Raw genomic sequence first — 19,837 nt, 5'->3', positions numbered from 1 at the left:
CGTGTAGCCTTCGTGATCCATCGTGTAGGCTACGGCTGAGATATGAAGCTTAAATACCGTCTTCGGTTAACCTTCGTATGTCCATCTTTTGATATCGTATACAATTTCGGCACCATCGTATAGACTTCGTTATTCATCGTACTTGCTTCGGTCACTTTTTGGTATTTTAACGAGATCGGGACCAACTTCGTACGAACTTACAATTTTAGCATTCGGGTGTCCATCGTATATAAAAATCGGGACAGTGTGACGCGGGCATAAATGTACACGAGGTTCAATTTTTAGGTTTATATTATAACTAAATGTGTATGAGTCAAATTTATTCTGCACTATATTATGCTTGGTAACATAAAATGGACCATACATGAAACTATCTGTTGACATAGTGTATACTTCAATTCATTTGAAATTTATAATTAATCTATCAACAAAAGTCATCAAAACTTGGATTCTGGAGACTGATCTATAGTATTAATTAGATGATATGGGATAATTTGATAGAATTTTATGACCTGTTAATTATTTTCAATGACAGAGATTTTCTCTCAACATAGAGATTTTTATATTCGGCTAACATAAATAAACAACTTATCAAGCTAAAGGTGAAATGATCAATTGTTGTATGGGGTCATACAACAATTAAAAACAATTAAAATTAAGGAATGCCCATGTGAAATGGTTTATTTTAAAAAGAAGAAAAGCGAAAGAAAGACAAACTTAAGCTCAATGACAGTATTTTAAACTTTAATTAAAAGACAGATATTGATAAAAGTGCAGACTCCATGATGTATGTCATAGATATAAGGGTGAACATACGATGACTGATAAAAAAAATTACAAAAAGTATTTGTATATCCAAAAATTCATCCAATTTTACAAAAACTGTAAAAGAAATAATGGAACATCATGCAACACGCAACATGCAACATGCAACACGCAACACGCAACACGCAACATGCAACATGCATACTAGTCAATTTCATGGTTCTTCGCACTAGAAGACAATCGCTTTTGGTGACTTTTTACATGAATAAAACTTGGCTGTTTTGCATTGGTTTAGATTTTAACATCTACATGTAACACAAATACAAAAATATATCAAGTAATTTTTTAACAATATCCCTTTTTTACAATATTTTAGTTAAGACCTGATATACCGGTAGGTGAATTACAGGTAATTATCACGCTGCCTTATGAGGACCCCCTAATCCCTTATGTTGTTTTAGTCTAATTATCAAATGTTGGAGAAACGTGACTAAACCCTCTCAATTGAGCCCGTGGGCTCTGATAACTTTGTCTTGGCTGATAGCCCTTCTGCCTAAAAAACGGCTTCTTCCCCTGAAACTGCCTCTGTAATTTGAATTTCTACTATAGCTACTAGTAATGTTCTTGTTTATTTTGTTAATTTCATTGATATCTTTCAATCGCTTGCCAACTTCATCTCCAAAAAGGTTAGAACCTATATCTTCATTGCGATTGCAAAGTTGGTGATATTTCTTGTCTATGTGTGGCTTTAAAAACATCCGTCTTTTAATTGATAGCTCAAAGTGAGTATTGCTTAAAATTGCCAAAGCTTTAGAAATGTTTTCTTTCATTAGTTTTACATCTGGAGTTTTGGATTTCAAAATTTCAGCCACTCTTATCAATGGTACCATACCACAACCCAGCGATTTTTGTATAGTTTGTGGATTCAAATCAGCAGTTTTAGCTTTTCTTTCAAGGAATTGCCATATCTCAGCATTAACTGGGGGTACTACCAGACTTTTACAATTTACCGGTATCTTCATTTCTCTCGTCATTACTGACACATCTGATTTCTTCTTACAAATATTGTCAAAAACTTTTGCTAATGATGGGCTTACCTCTTCATCATATTTTTCATCGTCTTCAAATATTTTAGGTAATTTATAGTCAAATTAGTCATCAGATGCTAAAGGCAGATTCAAAATAAGAAAGTTGAAAAGTTCCCAAAATTATGTTTAACAAAATCAACACCAATAAAGTTCTGTTTTGGAATACATGTTATACTTATACAAGTAAACACTTTTTGACAAAAAATAGATCTATTCACATTATATTTTTTAAATAAAGACCACCTTAAAAAAAATGTCGCTATCATAACAAAAAAGACAGACATTTTGACGGAAAATTCTTATGTTAGCAACACAAAAAATCTTGATATTTTCAGTATTTTCAAGGTTTGGATGTATATCTTGATTTAATATGAAAGGCAAATTGGAATATAACATTTCTGAATGTCTGCACCAATGAAAAAGGAATTGGAATAACTTTTAAAAAGGATTATCTTGGAGTTGCTAACATAAAATTTGACAGACATGAACAATGCTGCTAACATAAGATTTGACAGAAATTAAGTTGTTGCTAACATAAAAATTGACGGACTTTATTGTTGCTAACATAATATTTGACCAACTTTTTTGTTGCTAACATAACATTTCACAGACTTTTTTGTTGCTAACATAATATTTGACGGACTTTTTTGTTGCTAACATAAAATTTGACGGACATTATTGTTGCTAACATAAAATTTGACGGACTAAATAGTGTTGCTAACATAAGATGTTGACGGACTTGTTGCTAACATAAGATTGTGCTAACATAAATAAATTTGACTGACAATATATATTTGAGATTTTTAACCAACATTGGAGATCTTATCCTAGTTGAAAGTCAAATTAAGAACTCCTGCAAAATACCACTGCTTGAAATTTAAAAAGATTTTAACCCAGGACAGATAACTCTAATTTGTAGCACATCCAAATGTTGCTAACATAAAATGACAAGTTTGACAGAAATTATATTAGCAACAGATTTGATAAAACTATTGATTAAATAAAGTAAATTGAAAGATCCAAAATGTGTATGTACAATGTACATTATGAAATACAATTTTGACAGGCTTATATAAGTACCTACAATGATGTGGCAAGATTTTATGAACCTTTTGCTATCATAACATTTATTGACAGACGAGCATCTAATAAGTAAGGTATTTGAAATTGAAAAAAATACATATCACAGATGTTTTTAACAAAAGTAAAGCATAAGATTTGGAAACAGAGATGTTTGAATAATCAGACTACACTAATAACCATTATACCAGTGTCAACTTAAAGCCTCATAAAACATAAACCTTGTGTCAAAAAATGGGAAGTAATTTCCGTCAAACATTTCACATTTTTCAACTTGTTGTGATCATTTCTACTTTTAATGGAAAAAATCATATCCAATAATTGGTTTGCTTGCTTCATATAACATTACTATTCAATAAAACATTCACATATTATCATTCAAATAACAGGTAGTATTATTTTTCTTAATTTGTTCTTTTTGACGGAAATTTTCTTTACTTTTTGGAATCTGCCTATAACCTGAGGTTCATTCTCTTCGTCAGAAAAGATATTGTAGTGGGTGTCAATCACCTGCTCATCAGACTCATTCTCAGAAAAGTCCATGTTATTGTCAATATTACTACTTGACTTTTCATTATTGTGACTCATTATGTGGATACTAGAGTATCCAACAAACCTTTAAATATAGTTTTAAGCAACTCTTACTGGTCAAGCTGATTCTTTGCAGCATTTTTCTTTACTGTGCCTGTGGTTGTGCGAGGTTTCGTAGCCTTCGTACCTTTACCACGTTTTTTTGACCGGACTTACTGTTATTCCGCTCCCTGATGGTAACTCATTGTCCATCTCAGTCACCTGCTTTTTAGGTGTCTTTTGCTTACTGGCTAAAGCCTTGCCTTTTGTAGAGCTTGTACTCTTCTTACCTTTTTCAGTCTGTTGTTGTTTTTGTTTTTGTGTTACTGCCATTCGGATGTCCTCTGTAATTAATATTTGTGCTTCCGGGTTATCGAACTCCGGGTCATTAATGTTCTCAACTTAAGAAAAACCAGAAAAAGAAGCATCAACTTCTTCGTCTGACACAAATAATTTGAATACTTCATCGTCATTGTCACTTTCACTGTCGCTTAAACGCAATGTACAGCGCGACATAACTTCTGTATATAAACAGCTGACAGATTCTGCCAAGTTTTGAAATTTATTTTCAATATTTCAGATTCAGATAAGTTATTTTACAACAGAGTCGACTTAACCATGTGAGGCCTTTTAAAATAAAGAGGCTGGTTACTACTCTGCACGGGCTTATATAGAAGTGGTCAGACAAAAAATCACTCAGCTGTGAAGAAAGGCGTGCGGCCTTGACATAAAGTAAAGGTTCACTTATTATAAACCTGAGCAAGCCCAGGATTATGATATATAATCAGTTGTTTTTTTATCTTTTAAGTACATTTTATTGTCAAACTTCAGATATAATACTGTAAACTTCATTTGGCAATAATTTTTACTTTTATTCGTCATGAAGGTACCCCATCGCATGGTTTCAAATTAGAAGCTGAATGTTCAAGATTTTTAATGCTCAGAGCAATAATATAATTGTTATTAACTGGATGTTTCTGTATTGCCACTATTGGCCCTGTTATAGATTCGAGGTAACCTGTATTGGACTCAATACAGAAACAGCCAGTTCATTACACTTATTAAATGATTTTAATTCTTCAATTAAACTAATCAACTTACTTTAAAGTAGAATTAAGATACAGAAACTTATAATTGAACTTATCTTTTCGCATTCACGATAGATTTTTTGACAACATTGTCAGAAGTATCTTCTGATTTCTCATGTGAAATATTTAATCTAATGCTATTACCATGATTACTATTCATTTAATCGAGCAAATATAAAGTAGCTTGGAAGATTAAATCAGACAATTTAATTATTCTTGCTGTAGAATCGTCAGTAAAAATAATCTAAAGTCGTACTCAAAAAGACGTAAGAAAATTGAAACCGGAAGTAAACTCACATGGGATTATATGGGGGCTTAGCTAATAAGACTTGTTTTGTATTGGCCCTGTCCCAAAACCAATATTAACTCCTGATATATATTATATGGACAGGAAAACATTACCATTTAAACAGTATTATGAGTATTTGCCTCAGGCCAATACAGCAAGCCTTGGACCAATAACAAGGCCAATACAGAAATACTTACGTAATAATATCATAATAGTAGTCAAACATATCATTTACAGGAATCCCTAAGTATTGTTGAACAAATAAAGAGAAGACAACCAGAGGAACTTGAAAACAAGTTCTGTGTAATTAGTTTCAGTCAAGAAACACACAACAAACATAGAAGAATCACCAGACCAAGTGTGGAGGGTCGACTGAGGATAAAGAAAATGGATGAAGCAGATTTCGTGGTAACCAATGATAAAAGTGTGTTGAAAATACCTCACTGTAAAGCTATATTGGTGTTTGTGGACCACAATCAGAAAGATGTTATTTTAGAGACCCCTGGAGAGGATGAAGAAGATATTAAATTATTAACCGTACAGGCCTGCCGTAAAATGGGAGGTATTTACTGTCAGATATTTATAAACTGATTTAATGATAACAAGGTTATTGTAGATTCATTATTATTCCTTGGACACCAATTTTCATGGATTTCATGGTTTCCCAAGAACCACAAGTTCAAATGTTCTAAGAATTACAAAGCTTCTTTAGGAATGTATGCAGACTTTTGCAAAACTATGATTTCAAATATCCATGATTGAAAATGCAAGTTGTCTTCAATAAGTACTGAAAATTGGTATCCATGAAAATAAGTGAATCCACAGTAATAGATAATTTATAATTAGAATAGGATGCAGGAGTTCAAAGATAAATTGTTGGCCATACCTCTTTCCTTTCACTTAGGTATAATTGTTGGCCATACCTTTTTCCTTTCACTTAGGTATAAACTGTTGGTCATACCTTTTTCCTTTCACTTAGGTATAAACTGTTGGTCATACCTTTTTCCTTTCACTTAGGTATAAACTGTTGCTTCAGCTGGCCCCTAAATAAAAATGTGTACTAGTTCAGTGATAATGGATGCATCCTAAACTCAGAAATTTATACAATCTTTCACACTTGTAGCAAACATTTCTATTGGCTATAAAACTTCATGGTCTTTGATTTTCTGCCTCATAGTTTTGAACTGTTTTTGAGTTGAATCTTATTTTCATGAGTACTATATTCTATTTTCAGCCGATGTGTTTGTGATATACGTAGGTGATGAGGGATCTGAATCACTGATGGCGGGATGTCTATACAACCCACAGTTAACTACAGTAGCCGAACATTTTGAGCTCAAACAACTAGAGCAGAGAAACCGAGTTATAACTTGCCATGAGAAGTTCACCATCACACAGCGAGAGAAAGTAGCTCAGGCTATTGCTTAATTAAGTTATAGGTGCAGCCTGTTGTGTAAATTCTGTTGATCAAGCAGAAGTCTTGCAGTCAGTATGTTACACCTGCATTTTAATGATTGATTTGAGGTGAAATAATTGTATTACATGTTTTGAACATGTTGTAGATGATGAAGAAGCAGTCACTGATGGTAAAATACAATTTAGATAAACATGTTTTAGGACATTTCACTTGAACAACTGAAGCAGAGAAAGGAATAACTATTTGATGTTTTACAAGGATTGCACTGTTTCATGTGATTCACAAGAAGAGTAGGTAGTGCAAGTAGTTATTCGATGTTGAAATTTTGTCAATTATGTGTTCATGATTTTTATTTGTTAATGACTTTCAATGATGAAAAAAATTACAAATGTATAAAAAGAGTGTTAAAGGAGTACATTTTTGTAGGTTCAGTTAGATCCCTTTTAGGCCCCAAAATATAGCAATTTCACAAAATATTGAAAGTGTAATCTTTTAGCTATTTACTGGAAAGTAGAATGCTTTTTTAATGACTAAATCAGTTAAAATCTTTCAAATACACTCATTGAATCAACTAAGTGTTTAAAAAGTGTCCAAATTCTTTTGTTAGATGAACCTGAAATTTGAGGCCAAATTTAGCCCTTACCGGACCTACTCCTTTACAAGATTATAGATATTGTAAAAAAAATAAAAATATAGAGGTTGGATGTAATAATCTCACCGTTCCTGTTTAAATTGTCCTTTTAGAAACAAAGAATTTGCTGATTTGATATGATATAATATTAAGCCCTGAAAACCAATTAAATGGACAATCAAGATAAAAATGAAAATACATGTATTACTGAATCCAAAATCGTTAAATTTGACATCATTCACAGGACCTTCAAAAACTCCTTTTAAAATATTGTGCTACTTTGACAAAGCCTTGTTTAGATGCCAATAGATATAGGAAGATGTGGTGTGAGTGCCAATGAGACAACTCTCCATACAAATAACAATTTAAAAAGTAAACCATTATAGGTTAAAGTACGGCCTTCAACACGGAGCCTTGGAGAAACAGATACCCATATGTCATCATATGATATGTTTGTTAATCTCCTCAGTTCTAACCGTCCATACATTTTTATGAAGTATGTAATTCAACTTATATGCTCAAAGTTCAATAAGAGATTATGCATATATTCAATATAGCAAAGAGAATTAATTTTTTACTGTATGAAAAATTCATAAGATCAATTTCTGCTCAATATTTAATTTTCTTCTTTGATGCATTTGTTTTCAATCTAGAACAGTGTTTTGCTTAGCCATCTTGGTGAGTGCCACGTACATACTCATTGTAGCCTCTTAGGAGGGGGATAGGACCTTTATCAGGACTCCGGGATCTGGTGTTTTTAAGCTCGGGATTGACCCTTTCGGGATCCGGGAATCCTTTTTTTTCAGATTTCAGGATGTCGGGATTTGCTTTATTTAAATTCAGGACCTCGGGATTTCGTTTTTTTAAGTCCGGGATTTCGGGATCAAGACCCCTCCTATCCCCCTCCTCTTAGAATTAGAATTTATAATATAGAGTGTTTGATAAAGTTTCATTTTTGTATTCACAGGGTTCTTAGAGTATACAGTATACAGGGTATATAAACTATTTTATTTAATGTTTTATTTGTTATGAGTTTTTATGTTGTTCTTTGATAGGAAATGTATATTGTAATTTGTTTGAATTTAAGATTTGTACATCCTTTCTTGTGTTTTATGGAACTGTTCTTTAATGATGTTTATCTATTTGTGGCACTTTTTTCAAGTCCTACTGCTCATTTACATTGAATCGACCTTTAAATGTAATAATACATGTACATGGTGAAGGTGTCAAAAATATTAGAAATTTTACATTTACAAGCTTATGGTGAAAGCAGGTCTAATAAAAGGCAACCCTCTCCATCATCCCTTAGTCCAGCTTTGGGTAGAAAAGTTACGTCAAAGGTTTCTTCGCTTCTGTGGAAAGGAAGGATTTTGTATTTATTATGCAGCTTGTTAATGTTGAGTTGTAGTTTGTAAGTAAAATTTAGATCTTCTCTATAAATACTTCGTTTGGAATTTTACAAATCTCATTGTACATGGACAATTTTTATGTTATGCCCCACCTACGATAGTAGAGGGGCATTATGTTTTCTGGTCTGTGCCTCCGTTCGTCTGTCTGTGCATCTGTTAGCTTCAGGTTAAAGTTTTTGGTCAAGGTAGTTTTTGAAGAAGTTGAAGTCTAATCAACTTGAAACTTAGTACACATGTCCCCTATGATATGATCTTTCTAATTTTAATTCTAAATTAAAGTTTTGACCCCAATTTCACGGTTCACTGAACATAAAAAATGATAGTGCGAGTGGGGCATCCGTGTGGGACACATTCTTGTTGTCAATCTTTTCTTGGCTTCTATGTAAGCAACTGCTTGTATATTTGGCTTGGAGCTTGAAAATGTTGAGTTATATTGGGAAAAGTACTTTTTATACCTAATGTGCAGGTACTTCTTGTTTGCCCATAGTTTCAATCCATTCAAACCAAGCTATGAAAGTTTAAACTCGATATGGTGTACAATTCTTTGCCAAATTTTTTATGAAACTTATATCAAAGGCTTAAATTCCAAAGTGAGTTATTGCACTTGAAACACTGTTTTTTGGTGTGTTTTTTTTTATATTAATATTTAGTTGAGTTCAACTAGATTTGTTATCTTGTTTTAATGATAGAAGATTGTAGTATATACAATTGTGAATAGATAAACATTTTTTTTACTTTTTCTTTTTTAATTATTTTGTGTAATGCTCATTTAATTTTCCCCGGTTTTGCTTGTAACACATTATCATGATTATGTTGAATTATATACAAATATGATAGAAGACCATTTGTCTAATTTACAAGACTGACCATTTTTCTATAAATAGAAAGATCAGACTTTTGTTACAGAATAGAAGAAACAAAAAAATCTGTGTGCAGAAAATGATTGGACCTCTATGTTAAACTCTGATACTGTCTTTGGACTCTCCACTACTGGTCCAGATAATTATGACGTCTTGAAAGGCTATTATACTTATTTGCTTTGAAGCCTTACAGATCGCTGCAAGGCATCAAAGCAAAAAAAAGAATGATAGCCTTTCAAGACGTCATAATTATTTTGACTACTCCACTTCAAGAAATGTGGCAGGACATGTACCAGGTGCAACAAAAATATTAAGTAAAGGAACATGTTATTAGCAATTATTGGAGATAACAAAATTATTTGTTTGATATTTTTAAGTTTTGAAATAAGGATTGCTTGATGAATAAATGTACTATATTGTGTTACTTTGTATATCACCTTCAATTTGCTGTATCTTGACAGAAGCCTGTTTTTTTGTCATTGAAGTTTCCTATTCAAGCATTTGAAGATTGAAGGGTTTAAAGTGTGGGATTCTAATTAAGGCTCATTTTAAATGGCAATAATTATTATACAGAAAATATTAAAATTTGTTATGCTTTAACTTTTTCTTTTGATAATATCTGCTAGGCCATGGAATTATTACAATTACACTTTATTGCCAAAATGTATTGTCTGACCAATTACAGATAATTGACTTTATTATGAAATAACTTTCTATCAAAGTTTATCAAGTAAAAACTTTCTATTTCGTTTTATAAAAAAACTGAATTTTAAGCCCAGCATGGCTATATTCATGATGCACTCATATGTTGTCAAGTGTCCCTCAAGAATGCAAGAATACAGACTTAGTTGTGAAAAAAATAACAGTTTGAGGAAGACAAAAAAATGGCTTTGAATATGGACATTGAACTTTAATTTTGTTCTCAGTTTATCAGTTGACTGCTCTTTATTTAAAGAATTAAAAATTTATAAGCAGGTGAGACATTTTTTCATGTATGTATAATATTTTATATGTGTTCTTTTATACCAGAATAAAACATTATTGCACCTTTGTATATGCTTTCTGCAGAATTAGGAAGAGCTATAATCAAAATATTGTACAAACCTGTGCTTATATGAATTGGTATCTTTTATGTGCCATGATTTTTTTACATTTAATATTCATACCTAATAAGTGTTTAATGTTTACATGACTTTTTATTATTCATTTTATATTGCTTAGTGTATTGATTGCTTTTGTACCAAAAGGAGGTGGTAGTGATGTTTATTCATTTATGCTTGTGTCTATTTTCACTTTGAATTTGCAACATGTATTTAAAACAGTCATAGGATTCCACTAAACTTCAGTATATAAAAGTGAGAAAAACTGAACAACTTTAATGTTTTAAATTAATAAAAAATGCACTTTTAAAAGTACTAGTGTTCTGTTATTATAACAGAGTAAATGTTTTCTGCAGAGCGTCAATCAAAATTTGTACAAACCAGTGTTTATATAATGTTATCTCTTTTGTGCCATGATTTTTTTACTTTTTATATTCATACCTTATAAGTGTTTACGTGACTTTTTCCGATGTAGTCGGTATAGTTTCGGTTTGTGCCTTTTGAACTTAAGGACGCTTAACTATGGCAACAGAATACGCATGCTCAAAAATCCTTTCTGTTATTGGACAAAATGCTGTCATGGTGGGTGATTTGGTTGTGTTTGAAAAAACGTCTCGTTAATTATATCGTGATGGAAAGCAAGTGAAAAACTATAAATATTTGAACTAGATCTTACAAAGATTTATATTTTTATTAAAATAATTGTTTCTCCAATAGCTCTTTGCATCCGTGACAGCTGTTTATTCGGGACAATTACATAATTTTTAATGTAAACTTTGTTGTACGAACGTACATGACTTTTAGAACGCACCTACGCATGTGAGATTTCCGCAGGGTTTCGGTAAATGTAAACAGAAAGATACGAGGACCAAAAATACTGAACACAAACAGAGAAAACGTTATTGAAATTGTATCTTTGTGCTTCTGAAAGTTATCGAAATGATAGTTTTAAACATATACTCAAATTTAAATACGTCGGATATCTTTTTAGCTCACCTGTCCCGAAGGGACAAGTGAGCTTATGCCATCACTTGGCGTCCGTCGTCGTCCGTCGTCTGTCGTCGTCTGTCGTCGTCGTAAACTATTTCAAGAATCTTCTCCTCTGAAACTACTGGGCAAATACTTTAACTGAATGTTCCTTAGGGTATCTAATTTATAAATTGTATCCGAAGTTTTGATCTATCAACAAATATGGTCGCCTTCGCTAAAAATAGAACATAGGGGTCAAATGCAGTTTTTGGCTTATAACTCAAAAACCAAAGCATTTAGAGCAAATCTGACATGGGGTAATATTGTTTATCAGGTCAAGATCTATCTGCCCTGAAATTTTCAGATGAATCAGACAACCCGTTGTTGGGTTGCTGCCCCTGAATTGGTAATTTTAAGGAAATTTTGCTGTTTTTGGTTATTATCTTGAATATTATTATAGGTAGAGATAAACTGTAAACAGGAATAATGTTCAGCAAAGTAAGATTTACAAATAAGTCAACATGACGGAAATGGTCAGTTGACCCCTTTAGGAGTTATTGCCCTTTATAGTCAATTTTTAACCATTTTTCGTAAATCTTAGTAATCTTTTACAAAAATCTTCTCCTCTGAAACTACTGGGCCAAATACTTCCAAACTTTAATTGAATGTTCCTTAGGGTATCTAGTTTGTAAATTGTATCCGAAGTTATGATCTATCAACAAACATGATCGTCATTGCTAAAAATAGAACATAGGGGTCAAATGCAGTTTTTGGCTTATAACTCAAAAACAAAAGCATTTAGAGCAAATCTGACATGGGGTAATATTGTTTATCAGGTCTAGATCTATCTGCCCTGAAATTTTCAGATGAATCAGACAACCTGTTGTTGGGTTGCTGCCCCTGAATTGGTAATTTTAAGGAAATTTTGCTGTTTTTGGTTATTATCTTGAATATTATTATAGATAGAGATAAACTGTATACAGGAATAATGTTCAGCAAAGTAAGATTTACAAATAAGTCAACATGACGGAAATGGTCAGTTGACCCCTTTAGGAGTTATTGCCCTTTATAGTCAATTTTTAACCATTTTTCGTAAATCTTAGTAATCTTTTACAAAAATCTTCTCCTCTGAAACTACTGGGCCAAATACTTCCAAACTTTATAACTGAATGTTCCTTAGGGTATCTAGTTTGTAAATTGTATCCGAAGTTATGATCTATCAACAAACATGGTCGCCATTGCTAAAAATAGAACATAGGGGTCAAATGCAGTTTTTGGCTTATAACTCAAAAACCAAAGCATTTAGAGCAAATCTGACATGGGGTAATATTGTTTATCAGGTCAATTTCTATCTGCCCTGAAATTTTCAGATGAATCAGACAACCTGTTGTTGGGTTGCTGCCCCTGAATTGATAATTTTAAGGAAATTTTGCTGTTTTTGTTTATTATCTTGAATATAATTATAGATAGAAATAAACTGTAAACAGCAATAATGTTCAGCAAAGTAATATCTTCAATTAAGTCAATTTGACCAAAATTGTCAATTGACCCCTTAAGGAGTTATTGCCCTTTAAAGACTTTTTTCACAATTGGTTCATCATGTTGACTTACTTTAAAAAATCTTCTCCTTTGAAACTGCTGTATCAATTTCAGCCAAACTTAGGCTAAATGAGTTTCAGAGTATCTAGTATAAATTTTATATTTTATTTCCTTGTATGTCAAGAAACATAGCTCCTATGGCTAAAATAGAACATTGGAGAAAATGATTATTTTTTTTGGCTTTTGAAGAAAATAGGACGATCCAAAAAACATTTAAATAAATTGAAAAGCCAAAATAATCATTGATGAGAGATTTAACCAAAAGAATTAAGGTGAGCGATTCAGGCTCTTGAGAGCCTCTTGTTTAAAGATAGTTCTTGTTATTATTTAATTTCTGCAGAGCATCAATCAAAATTTGTACAAACCAGTGCTTATATAATGTTATCTCTTTTGTTCCATTTTTTTTTTACATTTTATATTCATACCTAAATCATTGTTATTAGTGTTTAATGTTTACATGACTTTTTATTATTCATTTTATATTGCTTAGTGTATTGATTGCTTTTGTACCAAAAGGAGGTGGTAGTGATGTTTATTCATTTATGCTTGTGTAAATAATGAGCTCATTCAATTATGTACACTTCAACATTAGCCTTTACTTTCTAAATAAAGAGAACAAACACAAGTTTGGATACTGAATGGCGCAGTGACCACATTAAATTTTATTTTCCTATTACAATATGTATCTGATCTGGTTAAGTCCATCAATAACACAAGATACACTATCTGACAGAATCTTGGACAATATCATGTTCTGCAACAAAATAATCTACAAAATAAATACAACACATTTAAATACTGTTCTATATATATAAAACTTCAATACAAATATTTTGTATACAAAAAAAACAAACTTCTACCTATATATATATATTTATTGATTAAATGTGCGGTATGCAAAATGAATTTGAAAGATTGCGCATTAATTTTATAATGGGGATTTTGTACAAGTTGTATAACTATTTGGCGGTCAGTATAAAAGTAAATTGCACAGGTTTTTAGTTATCGAGGACTGGGTAGTGACCACATATATATATATATATAGGTAGTAGTTTTTTTTTTTGTATACAAAATATTTGTATTGAAGATAAATATATGGCTTTTGTTATATAAATTTTACTTCAGGCTGATTTCTCTTTCATTTTATCAAGTTAATTGGATAAATGTAAGTTGTTATGTGACAATAAAATGTGTAATCTTATAAGCAAAGCAGGATTGCATTCTAATTCTGTATGATAAAATTACTTTTGAAAAAAATACAGACATTTTAATTTTGATATAGATAATTGGACAATGTTTTTCTAATATACAGGGTAGTTCACAGTGACTATTAATTTGTTTTCCATCCACACAGACTATTAAATTAATTAAATTTGTTTTCCATCTTGCAACAGCTATTAAAAATAGACCCAGGATTCCATTAAACTTCAGTATATGATATTGCAGTTATAATTTATGACAAAAACAGTAAAATCATAATTTAAGATAGATAATGGGACCAGGTGTGAATCCAGCCATTTTAAAAAGGGGGGTCCCAACCCAGAGTAAAGGGGGGGTTCCAAGTATATGCTCCCATTTAAATGCATTGATTGGCCAAAAAAAGGGGGGTCCAACCACGGAAAGATGTCTCAAAAGTGCACACATTTAAATGTATTAGGCAGCTAATTTATGTTGTTTTATTTGTCTTATGTTATATGTATGTATGATTTATACTATTAAATTTAGATATTTGTATATGTTTGTTCATCTGTCATTCAAACAATGTCATTATGTGGAAAGAAAGTTTAGGTACTCCATTAATTAAGGAGAAATGTTTCATCTGATAATTGCTGATTAATGCTCATTGAGGTCTGTGCCTCTGTCTGATATTTCTTCTCTCTGTTATTCTGTTGTAGTATCAAAAATTATGAAGCTGTGGTTACAGTAACTTGAAACTAAGTACACATGTTCATTATGGTATGAACTTTTTAAGATATGGCAGTTTACCGTTATATCACAATTTTATAGTTCACTGAATATACTAAGAAATATGATAGTGTGAAACCAGTATATTTTTTGGTGAAGTTTTGACAGTGATTTGATTTTCGGTGTTAAAACGCTAATTTTAGCAACGATTTTGGGCTGTTTTCGTGGTGGCCATTTTTATTTGTGGAGGAAGCCGAAGTGCCTGGATAAAATCACTAACCTTATATAGGAAAACTGACAATCCTAGTCAATTAAAATTAGAGTTGTTGGGTTTCAAACTCATCACCTCTGTGCTGACTGGCTAGTAATTACTATTGTAATTACTTAGACTACTCTGCCACATAGGTCCTGGGAATGAACATGGTGAAGTATTTATTTAATATTATTGTCGAATCTGCAACTTTTGTTGCAGAAAGCTCGACATAGGGATAGTGATCCGGCGGCGGCGGCTACGGCGGCGGCGTTAGCTCACTTCTTTAAAGCTTTATATTTTAGAAGGTGGAAGACCTGGATGCTTCATACTTTGTATATAGATGCTTCATGTAACGAAGTTTCCGTCAGTCACATGTCCAATGTCCTTGACCTCATTTTCATGGTTCAGTGACCACTTGAAAAAAAAGTTCAAATTTTTTGTAATGTTGAATTCTCTCTTATTATAAGTAATAGGATAACTATATTTGATATGTGCGTACCTTGCAAGGTCCTCATGTCTGTCAGACAGTTTTCACTTGCCCTCGACCTCATTTCATGGATCAGTGAACAAGGTTAAGTTTTGGTGGTCAAGTCCATATCTCAGATACTATAAGCAATATGGCTAGTATATTCAGTATATGGAAGGACTGTAAGGTGTACATGTCCAACTGGCAGGTGTCATCTGACCTTGACCTCATTTTCATGGTTCAGTGGTTATAGTTAAATTTTTGTGTTTTGGTCTGTTTTTCTCATACTATATGCAATAGGTCTACTATATTTGTTGTATGGAATGATTGTGAAGTGTACATGTCTAGCGGGCAGATGTCATGTGACCTTCACCTCATTTTCATGGTTCAGTGGTCAAAGTTAAGTTTTTGAGTTTTGGTCTTTTTATCTAATACTATATGCCATAGGTCAACTATACATTGTATTTGGTGTATGGAAATATTTTATGATCTTTATGTCAGTCACGCAGGTTTTATTTGACCGCGACCTCATTTTCACGGTTCATTGCACAGTGTTTAGTTTTTGTGTTTTGGTCTATTTTTCTTAAACTATAAGTAATGTGTCAACTATGTATGTTGTATAGAAGCATTGTTAGATGTACATGTCTGCCTGGTTCATCTGACCTTGACCTCATTTTCAAGGTTCATTGGTCTTTGTTTAGTTATCTTGGTTAATGTTAAGCTTATGTGACAGTTGTAATAAAGCTTAGCTTTATACTTAGGACTATCAACATAATATCAATGATTATTATAGAAGGCGAGACATTTCAGCGTGTGCACTCTTGTTTTACATTGAAGTTGTAGTCATTTACTTGAAACTTGGAACGCATGTTCATTATGGTATGATTTTTTAAAATTAAAACGACAATAAGGTTTTGACTAGATTTTCAGGGTTCACAAAACAAGGAAGTTGGGAATATATTTTGGTTCAATCTTTTCCTGAAACATTTGAACTTAAAACAATTCTTAGCAGAAAAATTTGTTACCAAACCAAGTTATCTCCTATGAAAAATAATAAGAAGATGTAGCATGATTGCAAATATGCCAACAGTATCCAGCTAAGTTCAAATGCAGAAGATACTCTCACTGTATAGTCAGCTTTTAAAGGACCTAAAATGAAAAATGTGAAACTATCTCCTGTTTTGCTTGCATATAGAAACACATCCATTTAACTCTCTACCAACTGATGATCAAGAGCTAAACAAAAATGCAAATATTTTCTTTAATTGTCTCACTTGCAACTTTTTTGTTGCAGTATGTGAGACATAGTTATTACTATCTGGCTGCGTCATAAACTATATGACTATAAATCTTAACCTTTAAGAAGGTGGAAGACCTGTAGATTTCATATCTTGTATGTAGAAACCATATGTCAAAAGTCCATGACCTCATTTTCATGGGTCAGCCTTGTGCTAATGCGGCGTAAAGCAACCAACAATCAATCAATCAATCAATCATGGTTCAGCAACTGCTTGAAAAAAAAATTGACATTTTTTTAATGTGAATTTCTGACTAATTATGAGTAATAGGATAGCTGTATTTGGTATATGGATTCCTTGAAAAGTCTACATGGCCCTCAGACAGGATTCATCTGACCTCAACCCTATTTCAAAGACACTTTGTTTTACAGACAATATCTTTAGTATAAGTGATTAGAAATCTATGAAATTTAAACACAAGGTTTATAACCACAAAAGTAAGGTTGGGATTGATTTTGGGGGTTGTGATCCTAACAATTTAGGAATTAGGGGCCCAAATAAACATTTTTCTAGTTTCCAGACAATATTTTATGAAACGATGTATGGATCTCTCTGAAATTATACCACTAGGTTCCATACCAGAAAGGGATGGTTATGTTTGGCTTTTGAGGGTTATGACCAAACCGATTAGGAATTAGTGGCAAAAAAGGGGGGGGGGAAACACGGGTGTCCTGATTAATGGACAATTACTTTTAAGTAAAATTATGATTACCTCCCTTACACTGCTTTTAAATTATTAAATGGGTAATTATGGTTGCAAAATCCATTGGAAATTTGAATAGTCATCAATGGATTTATTAACAGAAGTTGTTGCCCTTGATTTGTAGACTTGACATAGAAGTCAAATTATAGAATTTTTTAGTCGATTTATGATTGGAGATATAACCTTTTAATGACGATTTCAACCATTTTGCAGAAACTTGAGTAGATAGACAGAAATAGTTAGTGGCAAAAACTGATCAGTTGATCTCTTATAGAAGAAATAGTCCTTAAATGAAGATGTTTACCCATTTTTGTGTGAAAACTATTATAATAGCTGATACTGAAAATATAAATTAGAAAAATGAGCAGCAGGATAGGATTTACAAATGGGTCAACAGCACTGAAAATATCAGTTGGGTCCTGGAAGGAGTTGTGGTCATTAATTAAGATTTTTACTACATTTTGTGTTTTTGCAGACACTGTAGAAGATAGAAAAATTAAATAAAGTTTTAAATATGAACTAAAATATTTGAACTCAACTGTATATTTGACTTGATAGGATTTTATTGATTGGGTATTTTTTTTTTTATCAATTTCAAGGCCGTAACTACCCTTGAGGCAAGTGAGGCAATTGCCTCACTAAAATTTCAACACTGATTTTTTTTTATACATGTATATAAATATAATAGTCGTTTGTTGTTCTGTCTCAACCTTGATTTCTATAACTTGTCATCATTCCTTTTAAACTATTCTTCCTGGATATAACTCAGCATCTCAACGGGTGATGTTTCTCGATTACATTAACCTAGTAACGATAATCATAATGGATCTCTAGTTAAAAACAGGCTCTTGCAGAAAAAGGAAAAGCAACACTGAAGGTAAATAAGGAATAATTCTAGTAAACTAGTTTTTTGGTGAACAGAGTCTGAGTATTGCATATAACTTCATTAGTGCAATCAAAAAACGATAAGTATTAAGTAGACTCACAAATGAAGTACTGGTCTTCGGAAGGGGGCAGTCCTGTCTGCGTATTCATTTCTCCGTTTCACCAACTTTTGACAAATCAAGTACTGGGCATCGCAAGGGAGCAGTCCTGTCTGCGTATTCATTTCGCGAACTTTAATCTTTCTCTTTACAGATAAAAAAAATATAAATAATATGAAACATCCATGGATTAGTTTTTATCCATGTTTCTTTAACCTTAAAAATTGAAAGAATATCCCATATTCCAATTTGATATTATTGAGGATCGAATGGTGGAACCTTTAACACAGGATTTTGTCTTTACTTATTCGGGACTACGGAATTTCGTTTCGTTATATTCGGGGTTTCGGAATCGGACACCCCAGACCCTAATCCCTAAATTTATAGATTCTGGAACTAAAATACCACCAACTATTTCCAGAAATAATTGGAAATTACGGACCTACATGTAAACGTCAAAAACTCCAGTCCAATTTCCCCTGTACCCATACCAGATATACTTACTCTATAGATAGAATCATATACCTGTATCTTATCTCATTCTATCCCTAGTTTGTCTACTCTTTGTCAACATAAAGCGAGTTGAATATTTTGAAACTGCGACTGTATGATGGTTCTTACAGGAAAGCTTTATTCCCTTTTGCAAACAAAACTGTTACTACCGATGCTGCTACCGAATTGCTGATGGAGAAGGAATTGGAAGAAGACATTGATCATTGTGTTGATGATAATGTGCTACCTTTAGAAACACAGACTGCCCTGAAACGAATGAAAACTTGAAATAACTCGATAAGGATACCAGTAGACCAAATTATGATTCTGAAACGATTTGACTGAACCGGCAATAGAAAAATTTGGCAAACTCTACTGAATCGATGTTTGTTCTATGTTCTGGCAGCAGACTCAAATCAGTGATATTTGGATGATTATCTTACATATAAATTTAAATAAAGTTGTTGGTGTTAGTAAAAGTCTTAAAATTTGAAAAATTTATATAAAAAGTGTCCAAATTCAAAACATTATCAAACTCTCTAAAAAATCCTAGAATGCAGGATTTTACACCATTCATTTCATACCCTCAAAAAAAAAATTTCGCCTCTCTTCGCCTCGCTTCGCTCGGCTCAATTATTTTGCCTCACTTAAATAAAATGCCTAGTTACGGCCTTGAATTTTAGTGTATAAAGGTTTACCTTGTATCTATAATATAAACAGTCATAACATAGTATTGTATCAATTTTATACAGAAATGGCAGGTTTGGGAAACAAGCGTTGTGAGCCTCTTGTTTTGTTTTCTTGCTCATCAATGCCTGTATTTAAATCCACTTAATTGGTTGTTTAATTTAAGTGCACAAGGCAATGAATTT

The 19,837-nt window shown here is 32.3% G+C and overlaps 1 protein-coding gene across 1 annotated transcript in view; it reads left to right on the top strand.

The window, feature by feature from the left end:
* The window catches only part of LOC139524558 (uncharacterized protein MCAP_0864-like), a 31,150-nt gene extending 23,243 nt beyond the window's left edge, over positions 1–7,907 (top strand). The window contains exons 3-4 of the mRNA XM_071319412.1: positions 5,118–5,442; positions 6,115–7,907. Of these exons, the coding sequence (XP_071175513.1) occupies positions 5,118–5,442; positions 6,115–6,308 (519 nt within the window). The 3' untranslated portion in view covers positions 6,309–7,907. The remainder of the gene's footprint in view (positions 1–5,117; positions 5,443–6,114) is intronic.
* The last annotated feature ends 11,930 nt before the right edge of the window (positions 7,908–19,837 follow it).

The sequence above is a fragment of the Mytilus edulis genome, chromosome 5 (assembly GCF_963676685.1).
Source record: "Mytilus edulis chromosome 5, xbMytEdul2.2, whole genome shotgun sequence".
NCBI classification, from domain to species: domain Eukaryota; kingdom Metazoa; phylum Mollusca; class Bivalvia; order Mytilida; family Mytilidae; genus Mytilus; species Mytilus edulis.
Note: the sequence above shows the minus strand (reverse complement) of the source record. Positions and strands in the feature narration are given on the sequence as shown.